Source organism: Bombina bombina, chromosome 1 (assembly GCF_027579735.1).
Source record: "Bombina bombina isolate aBomBom1 chromosome 1, aBomBom1.pri, whole genome shotgun sequence".
Taxonomy (NCBI): Eukaryota; Metazoa; Chordata; class Amphibia; order Anura; family Bombinatoridae; genus Bombina; species Bombina bombina.
In genome coordinates, this window is record NC_069499.1 from 184,501,507 (window position 1) to 184,521,814 (window position 20,308).

Consider the following 20,308-nt stretch of genomic DNA (forward strand, 5'->3'; position numbering starts at 1 on the left):
TCCAATTTTAAACAACTTTCTAATTTACTTCTCTTATGATATGAAATTTACCTCGCTCTTTCAGTATCCTTTGTTGAAATAGCAGCAATGCACTACAGGGACCTAGCTAAACACAAAGCATGGGCCAATGACAAAAAGCATGTGCAGCTACCAACCAGAATCTGCTGCTCCTGAGTCTACCTAAGTATGCTTTTCAACAAGGAGCATCAAAAGAATGAAACAAATTAGATAAAGTATATTGGAAAGTTGTTTGAAATTGCATGCTCTATCTTGACTTGCAATTAACCTTTTCATATCACACAAACATTTTTTTGTACAATCTACATATCAAAATGAGTATTGTGATATATACTGATTTTTAGCTTATTTTTGTGTATTGTGCATTTTCTGATTTTTATGATGGTCTACTGATATATACAGTAGTGTTTTTTACACTGGAACTGTGTTTGTACAGCTCTGAGCTGTAACATCTGGTATTGCAATCTGTAGTATTTCCTTAGTATTGTGGATGGAAAAAAACGTAATGCATTCCGAATCTAAAAAGACTTAAATTAATACCAGTTCTTCTCTTTTTTTTTTTTTTTTTTTTTTTTTTTAATATTTGTCTTTTTTCCCCTTAGTGAGCTAACATTCTACTTACTTGCTTGCAGAACACTGGAATTACTTTGGGTCAGATGAAAACCTTGGCCCTGTAGCTGTGAGTGTTAGACGTGAAAAGCTGGAAGATGCAAAGGAAAATGGACCTCAGTATAACTATCGTGTGATCTTCAGAACCAGTGAGGTAAACAATATATAGAAAATATCTATTAATTGAAAATGAATACACATTAAAACATTTTATAATTCAATTGTTATTAACCTTTCTTGGTTGAATATATCTTATTTTGCCTTTAAATTTTTTTATATTTTTATTTCATTGATGTTATTTCTCCACAGATTGTTGCAATGTATATTACACTGAAGTTCTATGTATACAAAAATAAAGATTTATAATACATATTATTTATGTAGACACACAAGAGCTTCCCAAAAACTTACCCTGCAACATACTTGCATGCAAGCGCAAGCCTATTTTTTTATATAAACAGTGCATCTTTGTATTGACTATATTATTTTTATTTGTTATTTATATAATTTACAATCTATACTTACTTGCTGATATATATTATGCATAGATGATTAAATTGGATGTCCCTTTAAAGAAACAAGTGTATGCTCCTTACAGTTAACATCTTTGTATTGCCATGATTAATGATTTCAGTCTAGCATAGTCATTTTAACCTTTTTTAAAGGACAGTAATGTCATAATTAGACATTCATGATTTAGAAAGAGCATACAATTTTAAACAACTTTCCAATTTACTTCTATTATTTAATTTGCTTCCTTCTCTTGTTATCCTTATCTCGGAAAGCTCAAAAGCATCAAAGAACCTAGGTTCTAGCTTCCATCAAAGAACCTAGGTTGTAGCTGCTGATTGTTGGATATATACATACCTACATACCTACATACATACATACATGCGTACGTGCGTGCGCACACACACACACACAGTAGGTATTGAAAAGAATCACTCCCCTTGAAAATAATCACATTTTGTTGCTTTGCAGCCTGTTTATCCAGTAGCAATAACTCGGTGCATCTTCTAACATTCAAGGGAAAGATATAACACCAACTTGTCAGGCAAAAATAAAGACAATACAAAAACAGAATCACTGAGTTGGAAAAAGGATCATCCCCTTGTTGTCAGTATTTTGTTGAACCACCTTCTGCTTTAAATTACAGCCTTTAATCTGTTGGGATATGTCTCTACTAACTTTGCACATCTAGACTATGCAATATTTGCCCACTCTTCTTTGCAGAACTGCTCCAGTTTGTTGACTGCAGTCTTCAAGTCATGCCACAGATATTCAATGGGGTTTAAGTCTGGGCTCTGACTAGGCCATGCAAGGACATTCACCTTTTTTCTCCTTCAACCACTGTGTGGTCATTTTTGCTGTGTGCTTTTGGTCATTGTCATGTTTGAAGGTAAACCTTCTTCCCATTGAACACTTCCTGGCAGAGGGCAGCAGATTTTCCTCAAGAATTTGACGGTATTTTGCCCCATTATTCCTTCTATCCTGACAAGTGTTCCAGTGCCTGCTGCAGAGAAACACCCCCATAACAGGATATTACCACCTCCTTGCTTTACTGTAGGTATGGTGTTATTTGGATCGTGAGCTGTATTGGATTTCCTCCAGACATATCGTTTGTTGTTGAGGCCAAATAATTACATTTTAGTCTCATCTGACCATAACACCTTTTTCCATGTGGCCTCAGAATCTCCTAGGTGTGTTATGGCAAACCTCAGTCATGACTGCATGTGGCATTTCTTGAGTGGCTTTTTCTTGCAACCCTCCCATACAAACCACATTTGTGGAGAATTTGTGATATTGTTGTCACATGCACACAATAACCACTCTTTGTCATAAATTCCTGCAACTGCTTCAGAGTTGCTGTGGGCCTCTTGGCCTCTCTGACCAGTTTCCTCCTAGCTCTTTCATCCAGTTTGGAGCAACGTCCTGATTCAGAGAGGGTCTGTGTTGTACCAAATAAGTTCCACTTCTTAATAATAGACTTCACTGTGCTTCTAGGCATTGATAAAGTCGCCCTCTCTTTTGCTCTCTCCCAGTCTCTCTTGCTCTCTCTCCCCCTCTCTTTTGCTCTCTCTCCTGCTCTCTCTCCCTCTCTCTTTTGCTCTCTCCCCCCTTTCTTTTGCTCTCTCCCCCCCTCTCTTTTGCTCTCTCCCAGTCTCTCTTGCTCTCTCTCCCCCTCTCTTTTGCTTTCTCTCTCCCCCCTCTCTTTTGCTTTCTCTCTCCCCCCTCTCTTTTGCTTTCTCTCTCCCCCCTCTCTTTTGCTTTCTCTCTCCCCCTCTCTTTTGCTCTCTCTCCCCCTCTCTTTTGCTCTCTCTCCCCCTCTCTTTTGCTCTCTCTCCCCCTCTCTTTTGCTCTCTCTCCCCCTCTCTTTTGCTCTCTCTCCCCCTCTCTTTTGCTCTTTCTCCCCCTCTCTTTTTCTCTCCCCCTCTCTTTTGCTTTCTCTCTCCCCCTCTCTTTTGCTTTCTCTCTCTCTCCCTCTCTTTTGCTTTCTCTCTCCCCCTCTCTTTTGCTTTCTCTCTCCCCCTCTCTTTTGCTTTCTCTCCCCCTCTCTTTTGCTCTCTCTCCCCCTCTCTTTTGCTCTCTCTCCCCCCCTCTTTTGCTCTCTCTCCCCCTCTCTTTTGCTCTCTCTCCCCCTCTCTTTTGCTCTCTCTCCCCCTCTCTTTTGCTCTCTCTCCCCCTCTCTTTTGCTCTCTCCCCCTCTCTTTTTCTCTCTCAGTCTGTTGCTTTCTCTCTCTCCCTCTCTTTTGCTTTCTCTCTCCCCCTCTCTTTTGCTTTCTCTCTCCCCCTCTCTTTTGCTTTCTCTCTCCCCCTCTCTTTTGCTCTCTCTCCCCCTCTTATGCTCTCTCTCCCCCTCTCTTATGCTCTCTCTCCCCCTCTCTTATGCTCTCTCTCCCCCTCTCTTATGCTCTCTCTCCCCCTCTCTTTTGCTCTCTCCCCCTCTCTTTTGCTCTCTCCCCCTCTCTTTTGCTCTCTCTCCCCCCCTCTTTTGCTCTCTCTCCCCCCCTCTTTTGCTCTCTCTCCCCCCCTCTTTTGCTCCCTCCCCCCTCTTTTGCTCCCTTCCCCCCCCTCTTTTGCTCCCTTCCCCCCTCTCTTTTGCTCCCTTCCCCCCTCTCTTTTGCTCCCTTCCCCCCTCTCTTTTGCTCCCTTCCCCCCTCTCTTTTGCTCCCTCCCCCTCTCTCTTTTGCTCTCTCCTTCCCTTCTTTTGCTCTCTCCCCGCTTTTGCTCTCTCCCCCTCTCTTTTGCTCTCTCTCCCCCCTCTCTTTTGCTCTCTCTCCCCCCTCTTTTGCTCTCTCTCCCCCCTCTCTTTTGCTCTCTCTCCCCTCTCTTTTGCTCTCTCTCCCCCTCTCTTATGCTCTCTCTCCCCCTCTCTTTTGCTCTCTCCCCCTCTCTTTTGCTCTCTCTCCCCCTCTCTTTTGCTCCCCCCCCCTCTTTTGCTCTCTCCCCCCTCTTTTGCTCTCCCCCCTCTCTTTTGCTCCCTTCCCCCCTCTCTTTTGCTCCCTTCCCCCCTCTCTTTTGCTCCCTTCCCCCCTCTCTTTTGCTCCCTTCCCCCCTCTCTTTTGCTCCCTTCCCCCCTCTCTTTTGCTCCCTTCCCCCCTCTCTTTTGCTCCCTTCCCCCCTCTCTTTTGCTCCCTTCCCCCCTCTCTTTTGCTCCCTTCCCCCCCTCTCTTTTGCTCTCTCCCTCCCTTCTTTTGCTCTCTCCCCGCTTTTGCTCTCTCCCCCCTCTCTTTTGCTCTCTCTCCCCCCTCTTTTTCTCTCTCTCCCCCCTCTTTTGCTCTCTCTCCCCCCCTCTCTTTTGCTCACTCTCCCCCCTCTCTTTTGCTCTCTCTCCCCCCTCTCTTTTGCTCTCTCTCCTCCCCTCTCTTTTGCTCTCTCCCCCCCTCTCTTTTGCTCTCTCTCCCCCCTCTCTTTTGCTCTCTCCCCCCTCTCTCTTGCTCTCTCTCCCCTCTCTTTTGCTCTCTCTCCCCTTTCTCTTTTGCTCTCTCTCCCCCTCTCTTTTGCTCTCTCTCCCCCTCTCTTTTGCTCTCTCTCCCCCTCTCTTTTGCTCTCTCCCCCCTCTCTTTTTTTTGCTCTCTCTCCCCCCTCTCTTTTTTGCTCTCTCTCCCCCCTCTCTTTTGCCTTCTCTCTCTCTCCCCCTCTTTTGCTCTCTCTCCCCCTCTCTTTTGCTCTCTCCCAGTCTCTCTTGCTTTCTCCCCCTCTCTTTTGCTCTCTCCCCCCCCTCTTTTTTGCTCTCTCTCCCCCCCCTCTTTTTTGCTCTCTCTCCCCCCTCTCTTTTGCTTTCTCTCTCCCCCCCTCTCCCCCCTCTCTTTTGCTCTCTCTCCCCCTCTCTTTTGCTCTCTCTCCCCCTCTCTTTTGCTCTCTCTCCCCCTCTCTTTTGCTCTCTCTCCCCCTCTCTTTTGCTCTCTCTCCCCCTCTCTTTTGCTCTCTCTCCCCCTCTCTTTTGCTCTCTCTCCCCCCTCTCCCCCCTCTCTTTTGCTCTCTCTCCCCCCTCTCTTTTGCTCTCTCCCAGTCTCTCTTGCTCTTTCTCCCCCTCTCTTTTGCTCTCTCTCCCCCCTCTCTTTTGCTCTCTCTTCCCCCCTCTCTTTTGCCCTCTCTTCCCCCCTCTCTTTTGCTTGCTCTCTCTTCCCCCTCTCTTTTGCTTGCTCTCTCCCCCCTCTCTTTTGCTTTCTCTCTCCCCCCTCTCTTTTGCTTTCTCTCTCACCCCTCTCTTTTGCTTTCTCTCTCCCCCCTCTCTTTTGCTTTCTCTCTCCCCCCTCTCTTTTGCTTTCTCTCTCCCCCCTCTCTTTTGCTTTCTCTCTCCCCCCTCTCTTTTGCTCTCTGTCCCCCTCTTTTGCTCTCTGTCCCCCTCTTTTGCTCTCTCTCCCCCCTCTCTTTTGCTCTCTCTCCCCCTCTCTTTTGCTCTCTCTCCCCCTCTCTTTTGCTCTCTCCCCCTCTCTTTTGCTCTCTCAGTCTCTTGCTTTCTCTCTCCCCCTCTCTTTTGCTTTCTCTCTCTCCCTCTCTTTTGCTTTCTCTCTCCCCCTCTCTTTTGCTTTCTCTCTCCCCCTCTCTTTTGCTTTCTCTCTCCCCCTCTCTTTTGCTCTCTCTCCCCCTCTCTTTTGCTCTCTCTCCCCCTCTCTTATGCTCTCTCTCCCCCTCTCTTATGCTCTCTCTCCCCCTCTCTTTTGCTCTCTCCCCCTCTCTTTTGCTCTCTCTCCCCCTCTCTTTTGCTCTCTCTCCCCCCCTCTTTTGCTCTCTCTCCCCCCCTCTTTTGCTCCCTCCCCCCTCTTTTGCTCCCTTCCCCCCTCTCTTTTGCTCCCTTCCCCCCTCTCTTTTGCTCCCTTCCCCCCTCTCTTTTGCTCCCTTCCCCCCTCTCTTTTGCTCCCTTCCCCCCTCTCTTTTGCTCCCTCCCCCTCTCTCTTTTGCTCTCTCCTTCCCTTCTTTTGCTCTCTCCCCGCTTTTGCTCTCTCCCCCTCTCTTTTGCTCTCTCTCCCCCCCTCTCTTTTGCTCTCTCTCCCCCCTCTTTTGCTCTCTCTCCCCCCTCTCTTTTGCTCTCTCTCCCCTCTCTTTTGCTCTCTCTCCCCCTCTCTTATGCTCTCTCTCCCCCTCTCTTTTGCTCTCTCCCCCTCTCTTTTGCTCTCTCCCCCCCCTCTTTTGCTCTCTCCCCCCCCTCTTTTGCTCTCTCCCCCCTCTTTTGCTCTCCCCCCTCTCTTTTGCTCCCTTCCCCCCTCTCTTTTGCTCCCTTCCCCCCTCTCTTTTGCTCTCTCCCTCCCTTCTTTTGCTCTCTCCCCGCTTTTGCTCTCTCCCCCCTCTCTTTTGCTCTCTCTCCCCCCTCTTTTGCTCTCTCTCCCCCCTCTTTTGCTCTCTCTCCCCCCCTCTCTTTTGCTCTCTCTCCTCCCCTCTCTTTTTCTCTCTCCCCCCCCTCTCTTTTGCTCTCTCTCCCCCCTCTCTTTTGCTCTCTCTCCCCCCTCTCTCTTGCTCTCTCCCCCCTCTCTTTTGCTCTCTCTCCCCTTTCTCTTTTGCTCTCTCTCCCCCCTCTCTTTTGCTCTCTCCCCCTCTCTTTTTTTGCTCTCTCCCCCTCTCTTTTTTTGCTCTCTCTCCCCCCTCTCTTTTTTTGCTCTCTCTCCCCCCTCTCTTTTTTTGCTCTCTCTCCCCCCTCTCTTTTGCCTTCTCTCTCTCTCTCCCCCTCTCTTTTGTTCTCTCTTCCCCTCTCTTTTGCTCTCTCCCAGTCTCTCTTGCTTTCTCCCCCTCTCTTTTGCTCTCTCTCCCCCTCTTTTTTGCTCTCTCCCCCCCCTCTTTTTTGCTCTCTCTCCCCCCTCTCTTTTGCTTTCTCTCTCCCCTCTCTCTCCCCCTCTCTTTTGCTCTCTCTCCCCCCTCTCTTTTGCTCTCTCTCCCCCTCTCTTTTGCTCTCTCTCCCCCTCTCTTTTGCTCTCTCTCCCCCTCTCTTTTGCTCTCTCTCCCCCTCTCTTTTGCTCTCTCTCCCCCCTCTCCCCCCTCTCTTTTGCTCTCTCTCCCCCCTCTCTTTTGCTCTCTCCCAGTCTCTCTTGCTCTTTCTCCCCCTCTCTTTTGCTCTCTCTCCCCCCTCTCTTTTGCTCTCTCTTCCCCCTCTCTTTTGCTCTCTCTTCCCCCCTCTCTTTTGCTCTCTCTTCCCCCCCTCTCTTTTGCCCTCTCTTCCCCCCTCTCTTTTGCTTGCTCTCTCTTCCCCCTCTCTTTTGCTTGCTCTCTCCCCCCTCTCTTTTGCTTTCTCTCTCCCCCCCTCTCTTTTGCTTTCTCTCTCACCCCTCTCTTTTGCTTTCTCTCTCACCCCTCTCTTTTGCTTTCTCTCTCCCCCCTCTCTTTTGCTTTCTCTCTCCCCCCTCTCTTTTGCTTTCTCTCTCCCCCCCCCTCTCTTTTGCTTTCTCTCTCCCCCCCCTCTCTTTTGCTTTCTCTCTCCCCCCTCTCTTTTGCTCTCTGTCCCCCTCTTTTGCTCTCTCTCCCCCCTCTCTTTTGCTCTCTCTCCCCCCTCTCTTTTGCTCTCTCTCCCCTCTCTTTTGCTCCCTTCCCCCTCTCTTTTGCTCCCTTCCCCCCTCTCTTTTGTTCCCTTCCCCCCTCTCTTTTGTTCCCTTCCCCCCTCTCTTATGTTCCCTTCCCCCCTCTCTTTTGCTCCCTCCCCCCTCTCTTTTGCTCTCTCTCCCCCTCTCTTTTGCTCTCTCTCCCCCTCTCTTTTGCTCTCTCCCAGTCTCTCTTGCTCTTTCTCCCCCTCTCTTTTGCTCTCTCTCCCCTTTCTTTTTTGCTCTCTCTCCCCCCTCTTTTTTTGCTCTCTCTCCCCCCTCTCTTTTGCTTTCTCTCTCCCCCTCTCTTTTGCTTTCTCTCTCCCCCTCTCTTTTGCTCTCTCTCCCCCTCTCTTTTGCTCTGGGTTTGCTCTCTCTCCCCCCTCTCTTTTGCTCTCTCCCAGTCTCTCTTGCTTTCTCTCTCCCCCCCTCTCTTTTGCTTTCTCTCTCCCCTCTCTTTTGCTCTCTCCCAGTTTCTCTTGCTCTTTCTCCCCCTCTCTTTTGCTCTCTCTCCCCCCTCTCTTTTGCTCTCTTTTCCCCCCTCTCTTTTGCTCTCTCTTCCCCCTCTCTTTTGCTCTCTCTTCCCCCTCTCTTTTGCTTTCTCTCTCCCCCCCTCTCTTTTGCTTTCTCTCTCCCCCCCCCTCTCTTTTGCTTTCTCTCTCCCCCCTCTCTTTTGCTTTCTCTCTCCCCCCTCTCTTTTGCTTTCTCTCTCCCCCCCTCTCTTTTGCTTTCTCTCTCCCCCCTCTCTTTTGCTTTCTCTCTTCCCCCCCTCTTTTGCTTTCTCTCTCCCCCCTCTCTTTTTTGCTTTCTCTCTCCCCCCTCTCTTTTGCTTTCTCTCTCCCCCCTCTCTTTTGCTTTCTCTCTCCCCCCTCTCTTTTGCTTTCTCTCTCCCCCCTCTCTTTTGCTTTCTCTCTCCCCCCTCTCTTTTGCTCTCTGTCCCCCTCTTTTGCTCTCTGTCCCCCTCTTTTGCTCTCTGTCCCCCTCTTTTGCTCTCTGTCCCCCTCTCTTGCTCTCTGTCCCCCTCTCTTGCTCTCTGTCCCCCTCTCTTGCTCTCTGTCCCCCTCTCTTTTGCTCTCTCTCCCCCCTCTTTTGCTCTCTCTCCCCCCTCTTTTGCTCTCTCTCCCCCCCTCTTTTGCTCTCTCTCCCCCCTCTCTTTTGCTCTCTCCCCCCTCTCTTTTACTCTCTCCCCCCTCTCTTTTGCTCCCTTCCCCCTCTCTTTTGCTCCCTTCCCCCTCTCTTTTGCTCCCTTCCCCCCTCTCTTTTGTTCCCTTCCCCCCTCTCTTTTGCTCCCTCCCCCCTCTCTTTTGCTCTCTCCCAGTCTCTTTTGCTCTTTCTCCCCCTCTTTTGCTCTCTCTCCCCCCTCTTTTTTGCTCTCTCTCCCCCCTCTATTTTGCTTTCTCTCTCCCCCCTCTCTTTTGCTTTCTCTCTCCCCCCTCTCTTTTGCTCTCTCCCCCTCTCTTTTGCTCTCTCCCCCTCTCTTTTGCTCTGGGTTTGCTCTCTCTCCTCCCTCTCTTTTGCTCTCTCTCCTCCCTCTCTTTTGCTCTCTCTCCCCCCTCTCTTTTGCTCTCTCTCCCCCCTCTCTTTTGCTCTCTCCCAGTCTCTTTTGCTCTCTCTCCCCCCTCTCGTTTGCTCTCTCTCCCCCCTCTCTTTTGCTCTCTGTCCCCCTCTTTTGCTCTCTGTCCCCCTCTTTTGCTCTCTGTCCCCCTCTTTTGCTCTCTGTCCCCCTCTTTTGCTCTCTGTCCCCCCTCTTTTGCTCTCTGTCCCCCTCTTTTGCTCTCTGTCCCCCTCTTTTGCTCTCTGTCCCCCCCTCTTTTGCTCTCTGTCCCCCTCTCTTTTGCTCTCTCCCCACCTCTCTTTTGCTCCCTTCCCCACCTCTCTTTTGCTCCCTTCCCCCCTCTCTTTTGCTCCCTTCCCCCCTCTCTTTTGCTCCCTTCCCCCCTCTCTTTTGCTCTCTCTCCCCCTCTCTTTTGCTCTCTCTCCCCCTCTCTTTTGCTCTCTCCCCCCCCTTGTTTTGCTCTCTCCCTCCCTTCTTTTGCTCTCTCTCCCCCTCTCTTTTGCTCTCTCTCCCCCTCTCTTTTGCTCTCTCTCTCCCACTCTCTTTTGCTCTCTCTCTCCCCCCTCTTTTGCTCTCTCTCTTTTGCTCTCTCTCTCCCCCCTCTCTTTTGCTTTCTCCCCCCTCTCTTTTGCTCTCTCTCCCCCTCTCTTTTGCTCTCTCTCCCCCCTCTCTTTTGCTCTCTCTCTCTCCCCTCTCTTTTGCTCTCTCTCTCTCTCCCCCTCTCTTTTGCTCTCTCTCCCCCCTCTCTTTTGCTCTCTCTCTCCCCCCTCTCTTTTGCTCTCTCTCCCCCCCCTCTCTTTTGCTCTCTCTCCCCCCCCTCTCTTTTGCTCTCTCTCCCCCCTCTCTTTTGCTCTCTCTCCCCCCTCTCTTTTGCTCTCTCTCCCCCCTCTCTTTTGCTCTCTCTCCCCCCTCTCTTTTGCTCTCTCTCTCTCCCCCCTCTCTTTTGCTCTCTCTCCCCCCTCTCTTTTGCTCTCTCTCTCTCCCCCCTCTCTTTTGCTCTCTCTCTCCCCCCTCTCTTTTGCTCTCTCTCTCTCCCCCCTCTCTTTTGCTCTCTCTCTCCCCCCTCTCTTTTGCTCTCTCTCCCCCCTCTTTTGCTCTCTCTCCCCCCTCTCTTTTGCTTTCTCCCCCCTCTCTTTTGCTTGCTCTCCTCTCTTTTGCTTGCTCCCCCCTCTTTTGCTTGCTCCCCCCTCTCTTTTGCTTTCTCCCCCCTCTCTTTTGCTCTCTCTCCCCCCTCTCTTTTGCTCTCTCTCCCCCCTATCTTTTGCTCTCTCTCCCCCCTCTCTTTTGCTCTCTCTCTCTCCCCCCTCTCTTTTGCTCTCTCTCCCCCCTCTCTTTTGCTCTCTCTCTCTCCCCCCTCTCTTTTGCTCTCTCTCTCTCCCCCCTCTCTTTTGCTCTCTCTCCCCCCTCTCTTTTGCTCTCTCTCTCTCCCCCCTCTTTTGCTCTCTCTCTCTCCCCCCTCTTTTGCTCTCTCTCTCTCCCCCCTCTCTTTTGCTCTCTCTCTCTCCCCCCTCTCTTTTGCTCTCTCTCTCTCTCTCTCTCCCCCCCCTCTCTTTTGCTCTCTCTCTCTCTCCCCCCTCTCTTTTGCTCTCTCTCCCCCCTCTCTTTTGCGCTCTCTCTCTCCCCCCTCTCTTTTGCGCTCTCTCTCTCCCCCCTCTCTTTTGCTCTCTCTCTCTCCCCCCTCTCTTTTGCTCTCTCTCTCTCCCCCTCTCTTTTGCTCTCTCTCTCCCCCCTCTCTTTTGCTCTCTCTCTCCCCCCTCTCTTTTGCTCTCTCTCTCCCCCCTCTCTTTTGCTCTCTCTCTCCCCCCTCTCTTTTGCTCTCTCTCTCCCCCCTCTCTTTTGCTCTCTCTCTCCCCCCTCTCTTTTGCTCTCTCTCTCCCCCCTCTCTTTTGCTCTCTCTCTCCCCCCTCTCTTTTGCTCTCTCTCTCCCCCCTCTCTTTTGCTCTCTCTCTCCCCCTCTCTTTTGCTCTCTCTCTCCCCCCTCTCTTTTGCTCTCTCTCTCCCCCCTCTCTTTTGCTCTCTCTCTCCCCCCTCTCTTTTGCTTTCTCCCCCCTCTCTTTTGCTCTCTCTCCCCCCTCTCTTTTGCTCTCTCCCTCTCCCCCCTCTCTTTTGCTCTCTCTCTCTCTCTCCCCCCCTCTCTTTTGCTCTCTCTCTCTCCCCCCTCTCTTTTGCTCTCTCTCTCTCCCCCCCTCTCTTTTGCGCTCTCTCTCTCCCCCCTCTCTTTTGCGCTCTCTCTCTCCCCCCTCTCTTTTGCTCTCTCTCTCTCCCCCCCTCTCTTTTGCTCTCTCTCTCTCCCCCTCTCTTTTGCTCTCTCTCTCCCCCCTCTCTTTTGCTCTCTCTCTCCCCCCTCTCTTTTGCTCTCTCTCTCCCCCCCCTCTCTTTTGCTCTCTCTCTCCCCCCTCTCTTTTGCTCTCTCTCTCCCCCCTCTCTTTTGCTCTCTCTCCCCCCTCTCTTTTGCTTTCTCTCCCCCCTCTCTTTTGCTCTCTCTCCCCCCTCTCTTTTGCTCTCTCTCCCCCCTCTCTTTTGCTCTCTCTCCCCCCCTCTCTTTTGCTCTCTCTCCCCCCTCTCTTTTGCTCTCTCTCCCCCCTCTCTTTTGCTCTCTCTCCCCCCTCTCTTTTGCTTTCTCCCCCCTCTCTTTTGCTTTCTCTCCCCTCTCTTTTGCTTTCTCCCCCCTCTCTTTTGCTTTCTCCCCCCTCTCTTTTGCTCTCTCTTCCCCCCTCGTTTGCTCTCTCTCTCTCTCCCCCCCTCTTTTTGCTCTCTCTCTCCCCCCCCCCTCTTTTTGCTCTCTCTCTCTCTCCCCACTCTTTTGCTCTCTTTCCCCACTCTCTTTTGCTCTCTTTCCCCACTCTCTTTTGCTCTCTTTCCCCACTCTCTTTTGCTCTCTCTCCCCTCTCTTCTCTCTCAGGAGTTTTTGCACAGCCTTTTTTGGCGCGTTTTCTCCTCGGCAGCGGCGGTCTTGCGTAGACATCTTTGTGAGCGGGTGGGGCCTCTTCACTTCCGGTCTGATCTGCGACGGAGGAGACTAACGGTTTCTGCAGTCCGGGCCATAGGAGGTGGTGAGTGTCCCGACCATTGGTGGTTATAAAGGTGCCTGTCTTATCTTTTTATTAAAGCTATGGAGGATTCTGACGCGTTAGAGGGTACTCCCTCTTTAAGTCTTATACCTGTGTTTATTGTGAGGTTTTGGTAGACCAGCCTGCGCAACTGTGTTCCACATGCCTTGAGAAGGCTATGACTTCCAAACATAAGAGAATGTCTAGCACTACTGAGCCATCCACCTCTGAGGGATCTCCGTCCCATGAGGTGCGTTCCCAAATGGCGTCCCCTATCCCACATGCAGCACCCCCGGGTTCGACTGTTATGCCTTCCGTCCAGCACTTCGGAAGGGGCCCTTTCGGGGTTGGAGTCCGTGTCATCTAAACCTCCGGCAGCAGAGGAGCCCGGCTTTTCGGTTTAAGATGGAGAACTTGCGTTTTTTTATTTCAGCAAGTGCTGGCTACTTTAGAGATTCTGGAACCAAGCTTCCAGAAGAGCCCTCCATTCCTAAGTTGGATAAGGTTTACGAGGACAGGGTAGTCTCTCAGACTTTCCCGGTTTCTGTCAAGATTGCGAACATTATAAAGAACGAGTGGGAGCGGTTAGGTTCTTCTTTTTCCCCCTCTTCTCACTTTAAAAAGCTTTTCCCCATACTGGAGACCCAGCTAGAGTTGTGGGGGACCATTCCCAAGGTGGATGGCGCCATCTCCACGCTCGCTAAGCGCACATCGATCCCTTTAGAGCAGAGATTTCCAAACTTTTCATGCTGGCGACACACTTTTTAGACCTCCATCATTTCACGACACAGTAATTTCGTTGTACAAGCAAACAGGAGGTTAAACTAACTTGTTTTAAAAGATACGGACACATATATATATTATATAATTACGGAATGTATTTACAAGTAACAGTAGGTATGTGCAAGAATTAAATAAAGGTTAATAACACCAATAGCTACTTACTATTTTAATGGGATGTATGAGGTTGATGGGATGAACACAGTTTCTGAATATTTGGTGAAATATTAGCTAAAGACACTCGCATTTCATCATCAAGCAATTTTAAGCTTCCACTTCCTATCTATATATCAAGAGCAGGAGCAGCAATGCACTAATGGGAGCTAGCTGCAAAAAAAAACACTTTGACTTTTGACTTCAGCTCATCGTTTAAGCTGCAACCCTCAGTGCTCTGCATGTCTGACTGACTGCTGCCCATGCTGCAAACACACTGCTGTCACACACATTGACTACACGTGCAGTCAGGAGCCAATTTTCCCACCAAAGCCGCCAATGGGAATAGTTTCAGTTCCCGTTGAGCTGTGCCAAACGGTTAAGATGATCAGTGACCCATTAGGTATCAATCACATGTCAACTATGTGATATACGTAGCAGGCAGGCGGAAAGTCAGAAACCAAAAAAAAACGAATTAAAAAAATGTTACATTCAAAAAAATTTGAAGCAGGGACACACCTACACACTGCTGCCGACACATTAATGTGTCACGACACACAGTTTGGAAAGCACTGCTTTAGAGGATAGTTCTTCGTTCAAGAAGCCTATCAATAAAAAGTTGGAAAACCATGTTACAAAAGATGTTTCAACACACGGGGTTTGTTTTTCAACCGGCAACGGCGGTCGCAGGAGCTGCGTCATATTGGTGCGATGCCTTATTTGATATTATTGAGGGTGAACCCTCATTCGAGGAGGTGCAGGAAAAGATTAGAGCCCTAAAGGAGGCCAATTCCTTCATTTGTGACGCTAATATGAAGATTATCCGCCTGAATGCCTAAGGTATCAGGTTTTTCGGTTCTAGCACGCAGGGCTCTGTGGCTAAAATCGTGGTCGGCGGACATGACCTCTAAGACGAGGCTGCTGTCTTTGCCTTTTAAGGGCAAGATCCTGTTCGGTCCAGGTCTAGACTCTATCATATCCACGGTTACGGGAGGCAAGGGTGCTTTCCTTCCTCAGGATAAGAAGGCGAAACCTAAGTCTGCTAATTTTCGTCCCTTTCGGGGGGATAAAGCGCAACGCCAACAGTCCCCTGCAAAAGTGGACCAAACCAAGGGTCCCTGGAAACCTGCTCAAGCTTGGAACAATTCTAAACAGCACAAGAAGCCCGCCGAGACTAAGTCCGCATGAAGGGGCAGCTTCCGACTGGTCTGCAGACCGAGTGGTGGGCAGATTGTCTCTGTTCTTAGACGCCTGGTTGCAGGACGTTCAGGACCCCTGGGTTCTGGAGATAGTCGCCCAGGGTTACAGGATAGGGTCAAGTCCTCTCTGCCCAAGGGCAGATTCCTGCAGTCAAACCTGTCTTCAAGGCTGGAAAAAAGAGCCTTTCTGGGTTGCGTGCAGGATCTCTCCACTCTAGGGTTTATTGTACCAGTACCCCAGGCAGAAAGAGGTCTAGGGTATTACTCCAATTTGTTCATGGTCCCAAAGAAGGAGGGCACGTTCTGCCCGATTCTGGACCTCAAATATTTAAACAAGTTCCTGTTTGTTCCTTCGTTCAAAATGGAAACGATCGAAATCCATTCTGCCCCTGGTTCAAGAGGGGCAGCTAATGATCTCTATAGACTTGAAGGGTGCCTACCTTCATGTTCCGATTCACAGGGACCATTTCAGGTTCCTCAGATTTGCCTTTCTGGATCAGCATTTCCAGTTTGTTGCTCTTCTCTTCGGTCTGGTGACAGCCCAGAGGGTGGAGTTCTTGGGCACAATCATAGACTCCATGTCCATGAAGATATTTCTCACGGACAAGTGACGCACAAAGATGGCGTCTACCTGTCTTGCCCTCCAGTCTACAGTGAGACCATCTGTAGCTCAGTGAATGGAGATAATTGGGCTCATGGTCTCCAGCATGGACATCATTCCATTTGCCAGGTTTCATCTCAGACCTCTTCAATTGTGCAAGTTGAGACAGTGGAACGGCGATCATTCTGATCTGTCGCAGACGATATACATGTATGTGCGGACTCTGCTTTCTCTCTCCTTGTGGATTCGCCCGGATCACCTGTCCATGGGGACATCCTTCCTGAGACTGTCCTGGGAGATTGTTAAGTGGTCTTGCTTAGAGGCTCTTCTTCCATTAAATATTTTGGAGCTTAGAGCTATCTACAATGCTCTGCTCTAAACACGTAGCCTCGTCTGGGGGACTTCAACTTTATCAGGTTCCAGACGGACAATATTACCTCAGTGGCTTACATCAACCACCAGGGGGGCATGAGGATCTCCCTGGCAATAAGGGAGGTGTCTCGGATCCTGGTGTGGGCAGAGACCCACAACTGTTCGCTCTCTGCGATCCACATGCCGTGTGTGGACAACTGGGAGGCGGATTTTCTCAGCAGTCAGACTTTTCATCCAGAGGAATGGTCTCTTCACCCCGAAGTGTTTGCAGAGATCTGTCTCAGATAGGGGATGCCGGAGATCGATCTCATGAATTGCAAGCTTCCCCGATACGGATCGAGGGACCCACAGGCGGAGCTAATAGATGCAATGGCAATGCCTTGGGGGTTCGGTCTAGTATACATATTTCCTCCGTTACCGCTTCTTCCTCGTCTAGTGGCTTGTATAAAGCAGGAGGGAGTATCCTCCATTCTGACTGCTCCTTCGTGGCCGAGGAGGACGTGGTTTGCAGATCTGGTGGGGATGTCATCCTCTCCTCCATGGAGGTTACCCTGTCACAGGAATCTGCTGGAGCAGGGTCATTTTCAACATCAAAATCTCGATTCTTTGAGGCTGACTGCATGGAGATTGAAAGTTTAGTCTTGGCAAAAAGGTTTTTTTCTGAAAATATGATTGACAATCTAGTTCAGGCAAGAAAGCCAGTCACTCGACGCATCTATCATAAGATGTGGAGGACTTATTTGTCTTGATGTGAGAGTTATGGCTACCCTTGGCATAGGGTGAAGGTATCAAGGATTTTGTCTTTTTTCTCCAAGAAGGTCTGGAGAAGGGTCTTGCCACTAGTTCCCTAAAAGGACAAATTTCAGCTTTATCTGTTCTGTTGCACAGGAGACTCGGTGATCTCCCTGACGTCCAATTATTTGTTCAGGCTCTGTCTCGAATCAAGCCTATTTTTAGACAGACTGCTCCCCCTTGGAGGTTAAATTTGGTACTTGGGGTCTTGCAGAATTTTCCGTTTGAGCCTATGCATTCTCTTGACATAAAACTTCTCTCATGGAAAGTTCTCTTACTGTTGGCCATTGCTTCGACATGCAGAGTTTTTGAGCTGGCGGCCTTGCAATATGAGCCCCCTTATCTAATGTTTCATGCGCATATGGCTGTTCTTCGCACAGTAACTGTAACATCAATCAGGAGATAGTTCCTTCTTTATGTCCTAACCCTTCTTCTCCTAAGGAGACATTACTTCATAATCTGGACGTGGTTCGTGCTTTGATATTCTATCTTCAGCTAACAAAGTATTTCAGACAATCTAAGTCACTTTTTGTCATGTATCAGGGAAGCGCAGGGGTCAGAGGGCGTCTGCTGCTACTTTGTCTTTTTGGCTGAGGAGCTTGATCCATTTTGCCTACGAGACAGCGAGACATAAGTCTCCTCAGAGGATCACGGGTCATTCAACTAGAGCTGTGGCTTCGTCTTGGGCCTTCAAAAATGAGGCTTCTATGGAGCAGATTTGCAAGGTGGCTATCTGGTCCTCCTTGCATACCTTCACTAAGTTTTGCAAATTTTAAATGTTTTCTTCTGCGGAAGCTTTTTTTGGGAGAAAGGTTCTACAGGCTGTGGTGCCCTCAGATTAGGGTCCACCTTTTTACCCTCCCAGTTTCATTCAGTGTCCTCTAAGAGCTTGGGTATATGTTTCCCACAAGTAATGAATGAAGCCGTGGACTCTCCTCCCCTTTAGATGAAAAACACAAATTATGCTTACCTGATAATTTTATTTCCATCGTAAGGAGAGTCCATGGCCCCCGCCAGTATCTCCAATGGGCGGACCTAAATTAAATATATTCTTCTGGCACCATTTTTACCCTGATATTTCTCCTACTGTTCCTTGTTCCCTTGGCAGAATGACTGGGGGATGAGGAGAGTGGGAGAGGTATTTAATCCTTTGGCTGGGGTGTTTTTGCCTCCTCCTGGTAGCCTGGTACGTAATCCCCACAAGTAATGAATGAAGCCGTGGACTCTCCTCCCCACGATGGAAATAAAATTATCAGGTAAGCATAATTTGTTATATATATATATATATATATATATATATATATATATATATATATATATATATATATATATATATATATATATATACACACACACACAATATCTCACAAAAGTGAATACACCCCTCACATTTTTGTAGAGATTTTAATATATCTTTTCATGTGACAACACTTTGCTACAATGTAAAGTAGTGAGTGTACAGCCTGTATAACAGTGTAAATTTGCTGTCCCCTCAAAATAACTCAACACACAGCCATTAATGTCTAAACTGTTGGCAACAAAAGTGAGTGCACCCCTAAGTGGAAACGTCCAAATTGGGCCCAATTAGCCATTTTCCATCTCCAGTGTCATGGGACTTGTTAGTGTTACAAGGTCTCAGGTGTGAATGAAGAGCAGGTGTGTTAAATTTGGTGTTAACGCTCTCACACTATATCATACTGGTCACTGGAAGTTCAACATGGCACCTCATAGCAAAGAACTCTCTGAGGATCTGAAGAAAAGAATTGTTGCTCTCTCCACTAACTCTCTCTCCACTAACATGAATCCAAATATGACCATACTGTTATCCGTGATAACCCTTTTCTCACTCCAATTTCATTCACATCATTACCGCCATAAGCACACATCTCAAACTGGAAAACAAATTATCATACACCATGGCCTGCTCTGTTGCCATAACTTATCTGCTGAGTGCTGGTGGAGAGTTATAAAAAAACAGTACCTCTACCCCCACCCCACAAAATTATAAAGTATCCCATTTACTTTATAGCCAAACAAAAATTATGTCCAAATTCCTATTCTTTATGTTACTTGCTCTTGCAAATGATGTAGAGTCTAACCCTGGTCCCCCAACAAATTCCATTCCTAGCCTTCCAGCTAAAAAATGCCTCTCCTTTGTGCACTGTAATATCCGCAGCTTACTACCAAAAATCGATGCACTGCAAGCATGGTGTTCACATTACAAGCCCAAAATCATTGTTATCTCTGAATCATGGCTAACTGCTAAAATACCTGACTCTGCCATTGCAATACATGGGTATTCATGCCATAAAAATGACAGAGCAAAAAGAGGAGGCGGCATTGTAATTTATGTTGACAATTCTATAAAGTGCACCCTCTTACAATAATTTAGCTCTCCTGCCACCTTTGATTTCCTTTCTCAATCATTGTTGCAGGAATCTACCGCCTACCTAGCTCCCCTGTGCATTCTTTTTCTGACATAGCCCATGTCCTTGGTGAAACCATAGCTCGAAACCCAAAAAGTGATATTTTGGTCTTTGGAGATTTTAATATTGATTGGCTGAATCCTAAAAACATTAGTTCTTGCTCACCATTTAAGACTTTGCAGTCAACGCAATAATCTCCTCCCCAACTCGCATAAACATTAAAAGCCATAACCACACCCTGCTCGATTGTATTCTCTCCACTTCTTCTGACAGAATCCAGGAGACAGGTGTTCTCCCTAACAGTTTCAGTAACCACTGCTTAGTGTACTGCTTGCGAAAAATAAAGGCTACTAAATCCTCTCCCAAGGTTAAAATCACCAGGTCCTTCAAAAAAAGTAATCTTCAATAATTTCTAAATTACATGAAGAACCTCCCCTGGCACAGATTATTTTGCATGCCCCACTGCGTAAGGTGAGAGTAAAAGGAGCACATATGAATTGGATCACAGCTGACCTCATTCAAATGTACCAGTTTCGGGATTTCTTGTGGTCAAAGTTCAAGCATACTGGCTCTATGTACGATCACTGTGTATATAGACAATAGCGAAATATATGCACTAAACAAACAAAATTGGCCAAGACCCAATATTTCTGTGAAAATCTGAACAATAACATATCAAACCCTAGAAAGTTTTGGAAAGTCATACATAACTTACACACTCCCCCAATCCTCTCCCAACCCTCCACTGTCAAAGTGGACAACCAAACCCTGCAACTTCCCTTAGAAGTAGCAAATGCCTTTAACAATGATTTTGTCAGATGCTCCACCACCCTGATTGACAAACTAATATATGACACATATCCTGAAACTACAAATGTGGATCAGGCCCCACTAAATCTGCAAAGACCCAATATAGAGAAGTTCAATTTTAGACCTGTACTTATCAATATCATTAAACACCTTAATAATATAAAAATGAAAAACCAGTCTGGACCTGATCAAATCCCAGCAATGCTATTGAAGTTCAGTGCACCGGCAATTGCTAAACCTGTCACAACCCTAATTAACGAATCCTTGGTGTCTGGATACATACCCAAACTTTGGAAGACTGCAAGAGTAGTGCCTATCCATAAAAGTGGTGAGTTAACCTTGGTTACGAACTATCGCCCAATATCATTGCTCCAGTATTGTCAAAAATCTTAGAAAATTGCGTCCAACCGCAACTATGTGAGTTATTATTACCAACAATCTAACTATCTGACCCCTGATCAATCAGGTTTTTGCCCGAATCACTCCACTACAACTGCCCTCCTAAAAGTTTGCAACAACAACAAAGTCTTCCTAAACACTGACAAAACTGTCACAATATTTGGAACGGTACCTAAATTACACAAACTGCAAAGTTCCCACCTACGCATCAAAACAAAATCAAATTGCACACTCACTGCAGTCTACTCTTTCAAATACTTGGGTATGTTGTTAGACCCCAATCTTTGTTTTGGCCTCCACATAGAAAAACGTGCATCTAAACTATATCCAAAACTAGGTGCCCTGTACAGAAACAAATCCTGCCTCAGCCCTACAGTAAAGGAAAAGATTATACATCAAATGCTGATGCCAATCATGGATTATGGGGATGTAGTATATGCACCTGCACCGCAAACTCACCTTAATAAACTTAATACACTGTATAACTCATTCTGCCGCTTTGTGCTACAATGTAACTACAGGACCCACCATTAT

The 20,308-nt window shown here is 47.9% G+C and overlaps 1 protein-coding gene across 1 annotated transcript in view; it reads left to right on the forward strand.

Annotated features, from left to right (window-relative positions):
* The window catches only part of SIPA1L1 (signal induced proliferation associated 1 like 1), an 831,778-nt gene that overhangs the window by 401,287 nt on the left and 410,183 nt on the right, over nt 1–20,308 (forward strand). Inside the window, exon 5 of the mRNA XM_053697769.1 lies at nt 651–781. Coding sequence (XP_053553744.1) covers nt 651–781 — 131 coding nt within the window. The remainder of the gene's footprint in view (nt 1–650; nt 782–20,308) is intronic.